This window comes from Hemiscyllium ocellatum, chromosome 1, assembly GCF_020745735.1.
Source record: "Hemiscyllium ocellatum isolate sHemOce1 chromosome 1, sHemOce1.pat.X.cur, whole genome shotgun sequence".
Taxonomy (NCBI): Eukaryota; Metazoa; Chordata; class Chondrichthyes; order Orectolobiformes; family Hemiscylliidae; genus Hemiscyllium; species Hemiscyllium ocellatum.
Genome location: NC_083401.1, coordinates 128,747,706 through 128,767,060, shown reverse-complemented (window position 1 = coordinate 128,767,060; position 19,355 = coordinate 128,747,706). Strand labels below are relative to the sequence as shown.

Below are 19,355 nucleotides of genomic sequence, written 5' to 3'. Positions count from 1 at the left end.
AACAAAGTTCAGATAAGATTCATGAGCATGATTCCATGGATGAGAAACTTCAATTATGAAGCTAGATAGTAGAAGGTAGACTGTTTTCCTTGGAAAAAACATTGAGGGGAGATTTGATAGAGATATTCAAAATTCATGCATGGACTGGTCAGATTAGTTGGGGGAAAAACAACACCCATTTGTCAGTAGATAGAGAATAAATTCAAAACAATTAGCAAAAGCAGCAAAATGAAGAAAAAAAATCAGTGAATGGTTAAGGTCAGACATGCAGAATGTGTGTGATTAAAAGGGAAATTTAGTTTCTGAAAGAATATGCAGTATTATTGAGGTTGGTATTTGGAACAACATGAATTGCTCATTTGAAGATTCAGTGCAGCCATGATGGAGCCAAATGGTCTCCTTCATTGCAACAATTAGAATCCCTACACTCTGTTATGGTATCTTCCTACATTTGGAAACCTGTGATGTGTAGCTGCGTTAGTGGGGGTGATAATGTTGTTTTCACCTATGGAGGTGCCTTGGGATATTTTAGTGCATAAGATATAACAAATTAAAGTTTGCCATGCCTTCAGTGGTTGTTACACAAAATGGAAAAACAGAAGTAATGAAGTTTTTGGTAAATATTTGGATTATAAATGAACTACCCTCCTTAGTCTTTTATTAGAGATTATTCATGAACTTGTGGGCTTATTAGCCAGGGCCCCTTACTTCAGATCACCAATTGAAACTGCACCGTACAGCCAATTTTATAGTTACTGATTAGGCCCCTCGATATTGCTTGGTCAAAAACTGACATTATGGATACCTCTCCCACAATAACAAGCTGACATCTCCCATAACAGAAACAGCTTTAAATAACTCTTATTATACTTATCTATAGTTTGCAATGAATACCTTATGACATATTGCCTTTCTATTCCTCTTGGCAAAAAGGATAACCTCACATTCACATTAAACAATTTGCCAAATTTTGGCCCATTCACAAGCATTTGTAAATTTATTTCATTGCAATTTACTTTCCCATGTTTGTCCCACTTGCAAATTTGGCTATAGTACTTTGTCCTGCATAAAGATGATTAATATTGATTGAAAATAGTTGATGCTGGAGGACCAAACCCTGTGTGTCACCCCATCAGTTACATCTTGTCAACCAGTAAAAGATCCATTTATCCCAACTCTGTTGGTTAGCCAATACTCAATCCAAGCTAATAAATTACTGTTAAGCCCATGTGATCTTGTGTATATTAACCTTTTGTGTAGCACCTTATCCAATGTGTCTCTCCAGATATTATGTCTGCATTATCTATATTGCTTGTTACATCTTATATGAACTCTAGCATATTAATCAAACACTACTTACCCTTCGTAAAACCCCGCTGCCTCTCATGGATTGTATTTTGACTTTCCAAATGTTCTATCAATTTCCCAACATGTTAACCAGGTCTGTAGTTTCCTAGTTTATGCCTCCCCTTTTAAGGTATTACCATTTTCCAATCCATTGGAACCTTTCCCACATCCAGGGAATTTTGGAATATTATAACCAGTGTCTCTGCTGCCATTTCAAGACTCTAGGATGTAGGCCATCAGTGAGTTGTCTGCCTTCAATTCCAATATTTGCTCAGTACTTTTTCTTCCTTGATGATTGTTCTAAGTTCCTTCCTTTCAATAATCTCTGCTGTACCTGCTACTATTGGAATAGTATTAGTGTCCACCACTGTGAAAAATGAAGCAAAACATTGATTTAGAGACTCCAATGTTAACTCCACAGTCTCATCCTTAAGGGACCAACATTCACTTTAGCTATTCTTTTTATATTTTGCCTCCATTTTATTTCTGAGTTTGCCCTCACACATTTTATGGATTTTTTTTTTACTAACGCTTTACTGATCTTTAAAGGTTTCTAAGTCTTCTAGTCTGCCATACAAATCTGCAATATGGTTTGCCTTTGTTTTTAACTTCCTTGCCTAGGCATAAAATGTTTTGTGCATTCAGATACAGAACTTTAAGTTTGTTCTATTAAGAAATTTGCCTACAATTTCTTAGTGTGACATTAATATGGATATGTACAGCTTTGAAACATTTAATTTGGTAAGATATATTACAATCATCGGGGGTGGGGGTGGAAGAGGAAAAAGGGAAGGCTATTGATTAGGCAGAAAGGAAGCATGCACTCACTACAAATACTACCTTGCTGATTATTCTCTAAGAAACAGAGTTAGCAATTGTGCAACAATTTTTAAGAAAATAAATCATACAGAAAGAAACAATGTTGAATCAAGGACAACTTTATTGCTGCCAGAAGCACTTCAGCAGTACAATTGCACTTTTTCAAAGACTGCAGTACCTTTTTCAGACTGTAGAGAGAGCACTGTGCCCAAAGTCAGAGAGAGAATTTAAGAAACTAGTAGGGGTAAAACATAGGAAAGGTAAAATAGGTTTAATTTCAAGTAACTGCCCATTTAGAATTATTATCTTATGTGAATTCCTGTTAATAAAACCCACTGTGATGTGAACTGATGTTTGTTTTGTATAAAATTTCAAACCTCAGGTCCATGTAAATTGATGTACATTTATGGCAAGTTAATGGTTTCCCAAAAATGGCACAATGCAATTAAAAGGACAAATAAATAGACATCATCTAAACTGTGGTACACCACTTTAGTTAACTGATTTTAACATTAATTTACAAAACCATGTTCAGAATTCACAAAATCAGCCATGTTTAAAAAAACTAAATGACATTTGTTTCAGACCCAAAAGAACAGCATCTCTTCCAAACTTATGGAAATAAAACTCAAAAGTGCTGTTCACTGTTTCCATAATAAAACAAATTTAGAGGACTTTGCTGCAATGTTGATAAATTTTGTTTACAACTAAAACCTCCCAATAATTTTAGTTTCCGGCAGTTTGCAAAAAAGCTTGGCTACCCAAGAAAGTTTGTTTATTTGACAATTTTTATCATCACACATGCTGAAGAGTTACAAAAAAAAACCCCTCCAAAAATCCTCCTCAAAAATCAGTATGTGTAAAACAACGTGCACATCAATGTATTTAAGCACAAAACTACAGGATGAAATTGGATGGTAAGCAACAACTCGGCTGTCAAATGAATATGTCACAGTGAATTGTAGATTTGGAACAGAAAGAACAGATGGCACAAAAAAAGTCAAGATTTAGAAATAGATGCAATTATACTGACAACAAGAGAAAACGTTAGAATTGCTACAACATTTTTTTTGTTCCAGTTTTTGGGTCTTTTAATATTTTTAGTATACTCTTTTTATTTTTTTTTGAGTGCTTGAATAAATGATTAGACTAAAATTAGCAGCATGAAAATGTTTGGCTCACTTCATTTCAGCCTGGTAAGGTATGCCCTTCAACACTGTTATCTTGTGATGCAGCTCAAGCCCTGAACTTCAGCCACTTTGGCCAGTTAAATGACTGTAACTGGCTGAAGTGGAGGACAAGGAGAGATACTACCATCTTTAAGCTGTAGATCTGTGCTACAGCTAGGGGATACAGTATCCACCCCCACAATTTCTTGACTGCACTCCTCATTGTACAAACGCTTTATTCCATCATAGAAGTCATCCACTTCCATCTCCTCTACTTTGCGTTTTGCCGAGGCCTGCTTGCAGCTATAGGAATCAGGTAGGCGTCGGTAGGGTGCTGCTGTACTGCTAATTCTCTTGGTGGCATCCTTGACAACAAACTCTGGCTCTGTGGTAGGGGAGGAGTATAAGCTAAGTGCTCCCCTACCACACAGCACCATGGTTTGTTTGCAGGGGTTGTAGACGTACACCATATTGGACGGTAGGAAAGCATGAAATGTGGATAGGTGTCCAGCCACAAGCTCTCGACAACGAATTAGTTGTAAGCTATCAAGCTGAAAAATTAACAGAATACTTTATGAAATATTTCAATGACAGAAACTGAATGCCCAGAAATGATGCATTAAATACTGTCACGTAATATACTGACAATAATGTGAGATGTTGAAAGCTTAAATATTGTATTTGCTCCTTTACAAAAAAGCAAGTTCCATTTCCTGGCAGCCTAAATATCTTGTCACAATGCAGTAGTTAACATAGCTTAAAATTCTTAACATCAACTACATTAAATAGCCCAATATAGTGGGTCTAGTTTCAGGAGAAATTTTTCAAAATTGTTCAGTAGGACACTAATACTGATGCTACTGCAATTAAAATGTTCTGTGCTACTTTAATGTGACCTTGCTGTAATCACAGTAGTTTTGTAATTCCATTTTTTTTGCCACAAGTGATAAGAACTTAGGATAAGAGTAAGCCATTTAGGCGTTTAAACCTGCTTGGTTATTCAATAAGATCGTCTATTTCACGTTCTCCTTCCTATATTATCCCTATGCCCCTTGATAGCCAAAGGTCCAACAAACAGCCTATAATACATTCGCAACTGACGATCCTCCCCACTCTGGTATGCTGAATTCTTGACCCTATGAGTGATCAAAAAATTCTCCTCCGTTCTAAACTAAATAGCAAACCCCTTATTCAGAGACTGTGATCATAGTTGTTTTAGATTCCCCTGTTAGGGAAGACATTTTCTCAGTGTCTACACTGTCAGGTCACTTCAAAGACTGGTTTCAATTAATTACTTCTCATTTTCAACTCAACCCCTTCTCATAGGACAATCCTCTAACACAGGAAACAGCCTAATGAATCTTCACTGCACTCTAGAAGCATGCCTTTCTTTCAGTGACACCATAAAAACTGTACAAACTGCTCCAGGTGTGGCCCTTAATAATTCTAGTAAGAGTTCTTTACTCCTATATTGCCACTCTTTTGTAACAAAAGCTAGCTAATACTGTCGTCTTAATTGCATGTTGCACTTGCAAGTTAACTGCTCCATGTATAAGGATTCTAGGCCTCTCTGAATACAAATAATTCCTAGTCTCTTGTGAAATAAAATATACTGCTTTCATTTTTGTTCCTGATTGCCATGTTCTTGCCCCCTTGAACTAGACAGGTAGGCGCAAATGTGGACCAGTTCCTGAAGCAAAACTTAAGTTCTATCTGATTACTATGACCATTACACTTAAATATTAGAACAATTTGCTGATTGATCTTGACTAGCACAGACACAATGGGCCAATGGACTTTTTTCTGCGCTGCAGCTCTTTATAATACATGCCAATTTTTTTATATATAAAGGACCTAACCCAGATAAATATAAGTTGCTCATACCTGTGCCTTTTTTAGCAGATCAATAGTGATAGCTAGCCAATCAGGAATGGATGTTTCCAGCTTGAGACTGATGATAGCCAGTGCAAGTGTAGAGCCCTTGAACTGTAGAAGCTGGTGACAAGCCACACAGTGCTGTAGCTGCCTAATAAGGAGTGCAATATGTTGGGATGGGGTCATCTTAGGCAGGTTGCTGAGTAACTGGGGACGGCTGGTTAGCATCATCGCATGAAACTGAACAAACATTAAAGTTAAGTTATTTCAGCCATAATGGCAAAGAAAACATTGCTAGAGTATTCAACCATGAAAAAAACGTCATGAGGATGCACTGGTTACCAGTGTGTATATACCTCCACCTCAAGTTAGAGACAATGTTACCTTTACTCCATGATGCTGATGTTAGCTAATCTCATGTGTGAGCCACAAGAAATCAACTAACTCTATGATTGAAACTGGGCTCTTCAGGGTCTGAATAGTTTAGCCACCCATTTTACAAGGTCTACTGTGGTCAGAACCAAATGCTCATCTTAAAGAATGTCCAAAGGAAATAAAACACCACAATCATTTGTAAACACATGTATGAATAGGGAGGGTAAAGTCAGTTAATTCCTTTGCCTTTGGATTTGCACTGTGAAGCAGTACTGAAGCCTGACAGCTAAGAGGAATTAAGGTACCCCCCCCCCCCCCCCCAATGAAATTCAAGTATTAACACAAGGAATTCCAAGGGTTACGGCATAACACAAAATTGAACATCATAATGCAGTGTTTAAGTCCTACTATTAACTTGTTATTACAGAAATAGAATACAAAGGGAATCCTCACCACCAGCATTAGCATGGAGTTGAAACTTGCAGGACTAAGGAGCATCAAATATTTCACACAATCTCTCCCACAGATGTGATCATAAATATGGTAATAATTACCAAAAGATGTGGCTAAGCAAATGGTACAGATTTTTAAAAAAAAACATAAGAATACAAGGGAGGATGAAACAAGGCCATAGAGGATTATAATGATACGCTCAAATAGAGCATAAACACTGGCAACAGGTTAACTGGTTTGGTTTTGTGTTGTATATCCAGGAAATTATCAAAGAAAACAAGCCAGTTTCCACATAGAGGGCAAGATGGGGTGGAGTTTGAACAAATCACTATTGTAGTTGTCCTTTACAGTAGAATGGTGAGCCATTTCAGAGTCTGTAGTTAGATGCAGTAACCAAGGTATTGTCTCAATGCTAACTTCTTTCCCCCAACCCTCAGACTTCAGTTTTGAACTCCACATTTGCATGGAGGAAGGTTGTCGCCTGCAATTAACATATCATGCTTCAGTACAGTGCTGCAAAATGGTATATTATTTGGATTATGTCTGACTTCATTATCTATTGTCAACACATCAATTTTCCAAGAAACATTAAAAAATATACAAAGTAAACAGAGTCAAAATTATATCATGTTACACGAGGCAGCAGCAAGAAGTAGCTTCATTCCAGATTAAATTCGAAGTTCTAGAATTATTGTTTCTCAGGAGGAGACAAGACAACAGACATGCACACAAACAGTTTTGTTTCTGATATAAATAACATTGCATACATCATTTCTCAAACCATCTTTGGTGCTGTGGATAAATTACTGGACCTAAACAGCTTCAAAGTATTTTATGAAAATGTATGCAATCATTGGAGTAATTAAATCAAACGTTTCAAACCATGCTTACAATATGAAGAAAATCCAACGGTGTTGCTGTGTGCAAATCCCAGTTCAATTTATCCAGTACAATCCTCTCCATTCTAAGAATATCTGCAGATGAACAACCACAGTTGCTAGTCTTTACCATGTCCTTTAGAGATGGAATGATCTGCAGCAGAGAAATACAAGAGAATTACTTTATGAATATCAGATATGCATCCAATCAGAATGCATAAGTGTAAATACATTGGTTACTTTCAGCTGCCTGGAAGCAGTAGAAACACAAATCACTGCTTAATCTGAAGCATGTAAGGGTTTTTAAAATACACATCCCAAGGCACATCTGAAAATACCTAATGAAGATCAATTCCATATTTGTAGAGTCATAATGCTACAGGTTTTTGGTTTAGCTGAAAGTATAAATAAGTAATATTTAATACACAGCAGTGTAGCATTTACTTCCATGAGTTAAGGTAACCATAATTAAAACAAGCACTACAGCGCGTGATCCTGAAATAAAGATGTTACTTCACAACAGTTAATAACTTTTAGCTTTGACGTTATAGAAGTCTAGTATGTCTGCTAGGACAGAAAGTGATTATCTCAGAAGTTTCAGGAAAGAGAAAAAAATTAAATAAATTTTGTTAATTTGAAAAAAAGTCAACCAACCTCATCTTCTTCATTGGTTTTAGCTGCCAGGAAGAAACAACTGATAGCTATACACCACAGGTACTTTGGACGGGCCTTGGAAATCAGGAAAAATACAAAATTAAACTGTGCATATTTAAATACTTAATTATAAAATATCAAATAGTGTACCAATCCTATATTGGTGCTTAAAAATAGCAAATTGCCTTTTGTAATTTTTCAAAACCAAAAGGACATGCTATATTTTGTGGTTATACCAGGTCATAGAGTCATAGTACAGCATGGTTTGGCAGGAATTTGACTCAGTAGCAATTGATCACGGCAGTGCAACTGACAGAAGAGTGAGTAAATACAGGCAGCAAAAAGAACAGATGGTTTTGTCACAAAGTACAAATGGCATTGAATGTTCAGCACTGATAGGCCATTTAAACCAAATGCATTCCCTTCTCCTTCATGCTTCCCCTTGTGGGCGGCACAGTGGTTAGCACTGCTGCCTCACAGCGCCTGAGATCCGGGCTCAATTCCCGACTCAGGCGACTGACTGTGTGGAGTTTACACGTTCTCCCCGTGTCTGCGTGGGTTTCCTCTGGGTGCTCCGGTTTCCTCCCACAGTCCAAAGATGTGCGGGTCAGGTGAATTGGCCATGCTAAATTGCCCGTAGTCTTAGGTAAGGGGTAAATGTAGGGGTATGGGTGGGTTGCGCTTCGGCGGGTCGGTGTGGACTTGTTGGGCCGAAGGGCCTGCTTCCACACTGTAAGTAATCTAATCTAATCTAAAGCGTCGAGGGTACTCACAACTACTGTTTTCAAAAACTCATTTGTAACACTGCTCAAAGAATTTGCTTCTGAATAACATTCTGGAATTACTGATAATCATCAAACATTTGACCTCAAATCTACACAATTATGTCAATGTCAAATCAATCAAACCCATTCATTTGAAATAATTAAAATCAGCACTGTATAGTCAGATTTACAACAGCACAGATATCTCAAAAGTGGCTGGGTGGGATCACAAAGATCCCACAAAGGCAAGTTTGTAGAGATATCTGAACCTAGGATGAGCATTTTAAATCCAGATACTGATTAACTAATGAAGGACAGCAAGCTCAAACAATGGGTGTAAATTAGGATAGAAACAGTTTTGGATGACCAAATGTTTTATTTTGTAATGTAGAAGGCATGATGGCCAGGATGGTGTTGGAGAAGTCAGGTTTACAGATAACCAGAAGAACAGGTTTAAAAAAAAGTCCAGCAATAACTCAATCATTTTGAAACAGAAGGTGGAGAGACAAAAATCAGACAGAGGTGGAAAAAATAAACAATTAGCATATTTGTGTGTCACTTTGACCATATTGTCAGAAGTTCCACCTTGGGGTCAGACAGGGCACAAACCTGCAAACAATTTGGTGCAGCCTCAAACGATGCTTCAGACAGGGACTGAGTTGGTAGCCTAGGCAATGGTGTTGGCCTTATAGTTTGCTCAAACTTTTGAAACTATTTCAAATTCCAAATAGTTTATGTAGATAGTGAACTGCAGTAAGCTCCATATACAGATCACAGAGTCACAGGTTTACAGCACGGAAACAGACTCAGACTCTTCAATCCAACCTGTCCATGCCAACCAGATATCCTAACTTAATCTAGTCCCATTTGCCAGTCGCTTCTAAAGTCATATCCTTATTCTGATCTTGTTATTAATGTACTTGCAAAATATTTCACAACTTTTATATTCATGGAGAACATTTTGTAAATGTTCACTGCCTTCCTAATTGGTTTTATTGAAAACTTCTTTCTCAACCTTTTCATGTTTTCTACTTTGCTATGTGCTTGTTTTAGTTTCAATTTTGACTGTCAATATTTGCAGTAATTCATTATTGGTTAGTTTGATTCCTTTTGCTCAAAATAAATCATTTTCATGTCAATTAGTTGTAAATTTGGTTCACTTGGAAATTCAGACAAATCCAGTCTCATGACATTGCAATGGTTTTCACTTGTATATGCAAAACTATCCACATAAGTAATTTGTGTGAATTTTATAGTTCTCAGTCAAAGCCAGCAAATCAAGTAGAAATTAGTACAAAAATAAAATGAAACAAGTCTTGGGGATATTTGAACTTCACAGTTGGCCCCAATCATCACAGTTGAATGTTTTAAAAAAAAGATATCTAAACTGCACAATCTTCATAGATTTGCTTTTAGTCCCATGATTTGAAATACAGTTATATGATAAATAGAAAGACTAGAAAAAGCAAAGAACTAATATAGATTAATGAAATGATGGCAGCCATTTAGTCTACTATTGGCTTTGACCAAACAATTTTTCAGTCTAGCCCAACTTTTTGGTCAGTAGCATTTTAGTTTACAGGAGCAAAACGTTGTATGCAAGTATTTGAAAAAGAAAAGCCACACTCCTTATAGAAAGAAACTGAAGGAGTGTGTAAAAAGGCTAGAGTAGTCTTTGTTGAAGTATAAATCAGGTTAAATAGGATTTAACACAAGTTCCTTACCTTTACCAGAGCTAAAAACCTGTCCAAAATAGTGATGGCAAGGGAAAGTGTTTCTGGATAAAAATGGAATTTTCTGTTCAAGTCAGCCAGCCACTGAATGACCTCATCCCGCTGTGCTGGAGAGACATCTGTATCCTGCAGAAAACAGTGAAGGGGATTTCCACATAAATGCTGCATTTAATAGGTTGAAATGATTGCTTAACTTCACTTTGCTACCTGTCTCCCATATTGTTTCACTTTATCAATTAAAAAAAATCTAACCCAGCTTATATATTTAATGAGCCAGTCTCCACTGTTCTCTGGAGTACAGAATTTCAAATACTAACATCCTCACTGAAGAAATTCTTCCTAAAGGCATTGTGGGTCTACCTACAGCACATGGATGGGCTGCAGCAGGTAAGGCAGCAGCTCACCACCACCTTTAAGGACAACTAGGGATGGGCAATAAGTTCTGCCCAGTCAGCAATGGCCCATGAACAATTTTTAAAAAAAATTTGAAATGAGACCTCTTATTTTGAAGCCATGTCCCATTGTTAACAATTGTCCACAGGAGGCAAAACATTCTTTCAACATTTACCCTATCAAAGCCTTTTAAAATGATATGTTTCAAAAAGATAACCTTACATTTTAAAAAAGACTCCAATGAATACAGGCACAACCTGTTAAAACATTCCTCATAATAAAACCTTTCTCCCAGAAATCAGCCTAGAGAACCTTCTCTGAACTTCTTCCAAGGCAACCATAATCGCTTATATAAGGAGACAAAAACAGTGGACAGTACTCCATGTGCAATATCTTGTGGTGTTACAGAGATATAATACATCAAGTATTAATATCAGATGGTCAAATGTGTGAGAAACCTTATTTCAAGAGACAAGGACACTGACTTGAAGTAACTAGTCTGTATCCCAAACACTCACTCCATTCCACGGAGCTGCAAATGTTTACATAAACCCCAGAGGAAAGGACATCACTGGACAACTCTTTTCGAACATCAATATGCAGGTCTGATCTTTTAGCAGTTAACTGAGACATTAATAAAAATAATGACAATGGTTAAAAGCCACAAGCGAAAGATCATGGTTAACTGATTCCTTTAAAAATCCTTCACTACTATCTGGTTCAGTCACACCAGCTGACAGAAGTCATGTGACCAAGATCTTCACAGACATAAATAATGTTTATAACAGACAGATTGATACAGGATTGCCTATCTGAGATGCCTTCAGAGACTCCTCTCAAAAGCTGCAAATCTTGTTTATGACTTGGAAACCAGCCAGAATAGTGTCCTTGCTGCAAACAGAAATTGGAAGGATCTCAAACCAGCAACAATGATTTCAAAGGAAGGGTAACTACCAGTTACTCGGGCTTCAGGAAAACTTAATTTGGATGCAATCATTGCAGCTTTACAGATTTTAGCTTTCTAAACTAGAACTGACTTGTCCAAGATAACATCCCATTGCACATAAATATGTATTACCTATTGCATTTTTGGGTGTGCGTCTATTCATAGGAATTAGGAAGTATGTGTACATTTTTACTTGAATTGGCTTTCAGCAATAAAAAAAAATTCCTTATGTGTTTAACTCAAGAATATCTATCTGGTTTAATTCTTACATTTTGCACTGCAAAGCAAATACATCCTTTCAAAATTCAAAGTGACTACTACAATCAAATGGAGTAGAGAAAGAGGAAAGTTATTTTGTCTCTCCTCACCTGGTCATAAAAATAATTATTTTAAGACTTTTCTATCTTTATATTGTATCTACCAAATTTCCACTCACTCACAACCTATCAATATCCCTTTACAGAGTCGATGCATCCCTCTTTGATTTGCGTTGTGACTGACCTTTGAATCACCAGCAAATTCAGCTATAATACAGTAGTCCCTTCATCCAAGATAATACAGCAAACATTTTATTAACTGGTACCTATGGGACCAGGAGTGTGCCAGTTGATCAAGAGGTCCACATAATCAATGTAAAAACAACATTAAGTAATAGAAATGTAATGTAACAGGTATACACATTCTGTTAAACTTTATTTACAGAATATATCACAAACAATAACGTAGTTTTGCATTAAATAAAATTTACCGCCAGACAGCCTTTTCACTCGCACCCTCTACTGACTACTCTGACATTATGGTAATTTGCAGTACTTGAGGAGAAATTGAATCAACGTGACATTTTGTGTAGACATTTGATTGACCATGTACATTGAGAAATAATTTTTAAAACTATAATAATTGGACAGAATAACACTATAAACTTCATGGTATGTTCAAGATATACTTTTTGCCACTTTATTGAATGTGCTAGTTCATATGGTTAAAAACAAAATTTGCTGTATATACTTCACAAAAAATTGAGCCTTCAGCAATTACTCCTGTGGCTCTGCACATTAGTAGTTTGTGGTTTTGCTCTTGAAAATTATAACTGTCAGTGTATCATAGGTTCCTATAAGAATAAAAGTTAAAGCCAGAATTAAGTTTCATTAGCTTTTCCCAACAGGAGATGACCAATGTCATACACCGAAAGACTGTACCATACATGTGCAACATTGAGCAATTCCAGGTGAAATAATTTTCAAACCAAAATACATTGCAAAACAGAAAATGCGTACAATATTAAGCAAAAAAAACACCTATACTGTCCAGGCCCTATATAGAGATTGAATCTGATTAAAGCACATTACAGCTGAAGTCTCAGGTTTAGCAGTTTGGAGCAACATTTGCCCAGACTTCAGTGCAAGTTCAAAACAGAAGCCAAGAACAGCTCTGGGAGCCTAAAGAGGATAGGAAACAATGCTTGGAATCAGACAGCCATGGAGTTATCCAGCATGGAAGCAGACCCATCGGTCCAACTTGGCCATGCCAACTAGATATCCTAAATTGATCTAGTCCCATTTGCCCAATTTTGGCCCATCTCCCCCAAACCATTCCTCTGCATGTGCTTGTCCAGATTCTTTCAAACGCTTTACCAGCCTCCATCACTTTCTCTGGCAGCTTGTCCCTCTGGCACGCACCACTCTCTGCATGAAACATTTGCTTCTCAGGCCCCTTTTAAATGTTCTCTCTCTCACACCTTAAACCTATGCCCACTAGCTTTGGACTTCCCCATCATGGAAAAAAGCCCTTAGATACTCACCTTTTCCATGCTAATGATTTTATAAACCTATCTAAGGTCACCCCTCAGCCTCTGATACTCCAGGGAAAACAGCCCAGCCTATTCAGCTTCTCCCTACAGCTCAAACCCAGCAACATCCTTGTAAATCTTTTCTGAACCTTTTCAAGTTTCATAACATCATTCCAATAGGAAGGAGACCAGAAATGAACAGTATTCTAAAAATGGCCTCACCAATGTCCTGTATAGCTGTAACATGATATCCCAACTCCAATATTCGGTGTTCTGACCAATGAAAGCAAACATGCCAAATGCCATCTTCACCACCCTATCTACCTGCAACTCCATTTTCAAGTAACTATGCAACTGCGCCCCAAGGTCTATTCGTTTGGCAACACTCCCCAGGGCCCGACCATTGACTGTATAAGTCCTGCTTCAGTTTGTCTTACTAAAACGCAACACCTCACATTTATCTTTTAAACTACATTTGCCACTGCTTGGTCAATGGCCCATCTGATCAAAGTCCTGTTGTACTCAAAGATAGCCTTCACTGTCCACTACACAAACTATTTTGGTGTCATTTGCAAACTTGCTTACCATATCTTCTATACTCACAGCTAGATCAATTACACAAATGTCAAAAAGCAGTGGACCCAGCACCAATCCTTGCAGCCCTGAAGCATCAAATCAATTCTAAAGCCTCTCCAGCTTTGTGACAATCAAAAATACGTTTCTAGCATTGCTACAAACAATCACTTTTACACTTCAATTTTTATGCATATAATGCATCTCTATTGATCTGTTTAACAAAAATATTTGGATTGTTGGTAATCTATCACTTCCTTTTAGCTCACACTATAAAGGGCATTTTGGATATGTCACAGTGTCATGTTCCGCTGCTCTATTCGTTCAAAGGGCAAGGCATCCTTACTATCAACATCAGAGTGAAAACTAAACTATCAAATCAGTTTTTTTTTCTATTATCTTTTCATGTCAATAATTCAAAATCCCAAAACATGCCTTTTGGAATATATCTGCTTACCTGTTTAAAACCAACCAGTTCAGCTGGAAGTATTATATTCAATGCCTACTACTGCTTAGGAATGTGATCTAATGTGAAATCAAAGTCAAATTTAAAAGATTGAATCACAGGTCCAGAATGCAGCAGAAAAGAATTTATTATGAATTTACATTATTACTATTTGAGAGGAGTTTCATTTTAAAAGATCATATGTCAAGACAGTGCCCTTGGGGTCAACTCAAGAAATGACTTATCCCTTCAAATAGGCGAAAAAAAACCTTCCACCCCACCAACCTCCATACACATCGCATCATCCTCCACCATTTCGGCCACTACAAATGGACCCCACTACCAGAGATATATTTCCCTCCCCACCCCATCCATCAGGTCCATTCCCCTCCTCCAACTCCCCCCCCCCGCCCCCCAAACTCACCCTTCCCTCCTGGCACCTTTCCCTGCCGCCACAGGAATTACAAAACCTGAGCCCACACCTCCCCCCTCACCTCCATCCAAGATCCCAAAGAGACCTTCCACATTCCAAAGTTTCACCTGCACTTCCACACGTTATTTACTATATCCATTGCACACGATGCAGTCTCCTCTGCATTGGGAAGACAAGACGCCTCCTCACAGACCGCTTCAGAGGACATCTCCAGGACATCCGCACCAATCAACCAACCCCACTGCCCCGTGGCCAAACATTTCAACTCCCCCCTTTCACTCTGCCGAGGACATGCAGTTCCTGGGCCTCCTCCATCGCCATTCCCTTTCCAGCAGACACCTGGAGGAAGAATGCCTCATCTTCTACATCCAACCCCAGGGCATCAATGTGGATTTCACCAGTTTACTCATTTCCCCTCCCCTCACCTTACCCCAGTTCCAACCTTCCAGCTCAGCACCACCCTCATGACCTGTCCTACCTGTCAATCTTCCTTCCCACCTGTCCGCTCCACCCTCCTCTCCACCTTTACCCCCACTTCCATCCACCTATTGCACTCTCAGCAACCTTCTCACCAGCCCCACCCCCCTCTCCCATTTCTCTCTCCAACCCAGAGGCTCCCAGCCTCATTGCTGAAGAAGAGCTTTTGCCCGAAACATTAGTTTTCCTGCTTCTCACATGCAGCCTGACCTGTGCTTTTCCAGCACCACACTCTCAACTCTTATCCCTTTAAACATTAACTTCAGAAATAGAAGTATTAGATAGATCAGACTTAGGATCAAACCAAAGTACTACTTTTTATTTAGTTTCTGAGATGCTGTGGGTGCCACTGGCTCAACCAGCATTTGTTGCTCATTCTTAACTACTGCTCTTAACTGTTCTCAAGGTGGTGATGGTGAGCTGCCTTCTTGAACTGCTGCAATCCATGGTGTATTGTTACTGTCAAATTGCTGTCAGCCAGGGAGCTCCAGGATTTTGATGCAGCAATACTGAAGGTAATGGATATATTTCCAAATCAGCATGGTGTGGCATGGAGGGAATTTGCAGGTGACTTTAAATAGTAGCCATCCTGGGTTTGGAAGGCAGGGTCAAAGGACCCTTGACGAATTTCTGCAACGCATTCTGTAGATGTTACACACTGATGCAATTTTGCAGGTGTGAAGAAAGAGTGAAGATGGAAGATGGGTTAGAAATCAAATAGAATGCTTTGCTATGGATGTCGTCGAGCTCCTCAAGTGCTGTTGGAGCTACATCCATTCAGGCAACTGAAGAGTACTCCATCACACTCTTGACTTGGGCCTTGTAGATGGTGAACAGGCTTTGAGGAATCAGAAAGACAGTTACTCACAGTGGGACATCTAGTTTCCAACGAGCTCTTCTGACAACAATAAGAGGCTTTTGCATGGTTGAGTTTGAGACACAAACATTGGCTAAGTGGTTAATAGTGAGGAAGACATTCCTGTGTTACAGAAATATTATAGACAGGTTGATCAGATAGGCAGATCAGTGGTAGATGGAATTTAGCCCCCAAAAAGTTATTTTGGAAGTTGTTCCAACACAAGGGAATACTCAATGGATGGCAGGACAGTAGAAAGCTCAGAGTAACACAAGAAGTTTGGAGTGCTTGTCACAGACTACTGAAGGCATTGGACAGGTTAATTCTAAGAGCAGGGAGGTTATGTTGGAGCTGTACAGTTTAGTTACACCACAGTATTATGTGCAGTTCTAGTTGCTACACCTCAAGAAGGATATAATCACATTGGACGTGGGTGCAGAGGAGATTAGTCAGGATGCTGTCTAGTTTGAAGCATTTTCGCTATGAAGCAAAGCTGGATAGGCTTGGGTTGTTCTTGACTGAGATGTACAAGATTATGAGGGGCAAAGAGGGTGGATAGGAAATAACTGCTCCCCTTAAAAAAGGAGAAAATTACAAAACAGCATAATTTTAAAAGGTGAATGGTGGATGGTATCGAGGAGATTTGACCAAGATATTTTTCAATCAGAAGAATATGGGAATCTGGAGTGCACTGTCTGGAAGGCCCAAAGGAGGAAGAAACCTCAAATCTTTAAAGTAGTACATAATGAGGACTTGAAATAGAGACAGAGTCATCGAGATGTACAGCACTGAAACAGACCCTTTGGTCCAACTCATCCACGCCAGCCAGATATCCCAACCTGATTAGACCCACCTGCCAGCACTTGGCCCAGATCCCTCCAAACCCTTCCTGTTCATATACCCATCCAGTTGCCTTTTAACTGCTGTAATTGTACTCACCTCCACCACTTCCTCAGTCAGCCCATTCCGTATACGCACCACTCTGTGTGAAAAAGTTGCCTACTCCCCCACCCCCCAGGGAAAAGACCTTGTCTATTTATCCTATCCATGTCCCTCATGATTTTATAAACCTCCATACGGTCACTCCTCAGCCTCCGACGCTCTAGGAAAAACAGCCCTAGCCTAGCTCAAATCCACCAACCTTGGCAACATCCTTGTAAATCTTTTCTGAACCCTTTCAAGTTTCATAATATCCTTCTTTACACAGAGACCAGAATTGCACACAATATTCCGAAGGTGGCCTAACCACCGTCCTGTACAGCCACAACATGACCTCAACATGTACTCAATACTCTGACCAATAAAGGAAAGCATACCAAATGCCGCCTTCACTATCCCATCTACCTGCGACTCCACTTTCAAGGAGCTATGAACCTGCACTCCAAGGCCTCTTTGTTCATCAACACTCCCTAGAACCTTACCATTAAATGTATATGTCCTAAGATTTGCTTTCCCAAAATGCAGCACCTCGCATTTACCTAAATTAAATTCCATCTGCCACTCTTCAGCCCACTGGCTCATCAAGATCCCATTGTTAACCAAGGTAACCTTCTTTGCTGTCCACTACATCTCCAATTTTGATGTCATCAGCAAACTTACTAACTACACCTTTTAAGCTCACATCCAAATCATTGATATAAATGATGAAAAGTATGGACCCAGCACCCACTTGTGGCACTCCACGGGGCGCAGGCCTCCAGTCTGAAAAATATCCCTGCACCACCACCCTCTGTCTTCTACCTTAAGCCACTTCTGTATCCAAATGGCTAGTTCTCCTTGCTAACCAGCCTCCCCAGGGAACCTTGTTGTGCCTTACTGAAGTCCATATAGATCATATCTACCGCTCTGCCCTCATCAATCCTTTGTTACTTCTTCAAAAAACTTAACAAGTTTGTGAGACGTCATTTCCCATGCACAAAGCCATGTTGACTGTCCCTAATCAGTCTTTACCTTTCCAAATACATATACATGCTGTCCCTCAGGATTCCCTCCAACAACTTACCCACCACGACGTCAGGCTCACTGGTCTCTAGTTCCCTGGCTTGACCTTACCACCTTTCTTAAATAGTAGCACCACGTTAGTCTCTATTTCAAGTCCTCATTATGTACTACTTTAAAGATTTGAGGTTTCTTCCGGCACCTCATCTGTGACCATCAATGGTACAAATATCTCAGTAAGAGGCCCAGCAATCACTTCACTAGCTTCCTAAAGAATTCTAGGGTATACCTAATGAGGACTGGGGATGTATCCACTTTTGTGTTTCAAGGCACTTCCTCCTCTGTAATGTGGACATTTTGCAAGATGGCACCATCTGTTTCCCTACATTGTATATCTTCCATGTCCTTTTCCACAGTAAACACTGATGCAAAGTACTTGTATCTCCCCCATCTCCTGCTGCTCCACATAAAGGCTGCCTTGCTGATCTTTGAGGGGCCCTATTCTCTCCCTAGTTGCCCTTTTGTCCTTAATGAATTTGTAAAATCCCTTTGGATTCTCCTTAACTCTATTTGCCAAAGCTACCTCATGTCCCTGTTTTGCTCTCCTGATTTCCCTCTTAAGTATACTCCAAATGTCTTTATACTCATAAGGATTCACTCAATCTATCCTGTCTATGTCTGACATATGCTTCCTTCTTTTTCTTAACCAAACCCTCAATTTCTTTAGTCATCCAGCATTCCCTATACCCACCAGGCTTTCCTTTCACTCTAACAGGAATATCCTTTCTCTGGATTCTCGTTACCTCATTTCTGAAGGCTTCCCATTTTTCAGCCATCCCTTTACCTGCGAACATCTGACCCCAATCAGCTTTTGAAAGTTCTTGCTTAATACTGTCAAAATTGGTCTTTCTCCAATTTAGAACTTCAACTTTTAGTTCTGGTCTATCTTTTTCCATCACAATTTTAAAACGAATAGAATTATGGTCATTGGCCCCAAAGTACTTCCCCACTGACACCTCAGTCTCCTGCCCTGCCTTATTTCCCAAGAGTAGGTCACGTTTTGCACCTTCTTTCATCGGTATATCCACATACTAAATCAGAAAATTTCTTGTACATGCTTAACAAATTCCTTTCTATCTAAACCCTTAACACTATGGCAATCCCAATCTATGTTTGGAAAGTGAAAATCCCCTACCATAACCACCCTATTATTCTTACAGATAACTGAGATCTCCGTACAAATTTGTTTCTCAATTTTCCTATGACTATTAGAGGGGTCTATAATATAATCCCAATAAGATGAACATCCCGTTCTCATTTCTCAGTTTCATCCAAATAATTTCACTGGATGTATTTCCGGGAATATCCTCCCTCAGCACAGCTGTAATGCTCTCCCTTACCAAAAACGCCACTCCCAGTCTTCTGTTGCATCCCTTTC

The 19,355-nt window shown here is 39.0% G+C and overlaps 1 protein-coding gene across 1 annotated transcript in view; it reads right to left on the bottom strand.

Moving 5' to 3' along the window:
* Positions 1-2,269: 2,269 nt before the first annotated feature.
* The window catches only part of ccni (cyclin I), a 39,943-nt gene continuing 22,857 nt past the window's right edge, over positions 2,270-19,355 (bottom strand). The window contains exons 3-7 of the mRNA XM_060825769.1: positions 10,059-10,193; positions 7,571-7,645; positions 6,930-7,070; positions 5,220-5,450; positions 2,270-3,886 (exon numbers count right to left, since the gene is read on the bottom strand). Of these exons, the coding sequence (XP_060681752.1) occupies positions 3,434-3,886; positions 5,220-5,450; positions 6,930-7,070; positions 7,571-7,645; positions 10,059-10,193 (1,035 nt within the window). The 3' untranslated portion in view covers positions 2,270-3,433. The remainder of the gene's footprint in view (positions 3,887-5,219; positions 5,451-6,929; positions 7,071-7,570; positions 7,646-10,058; positions 10,194-19,355) is intronic.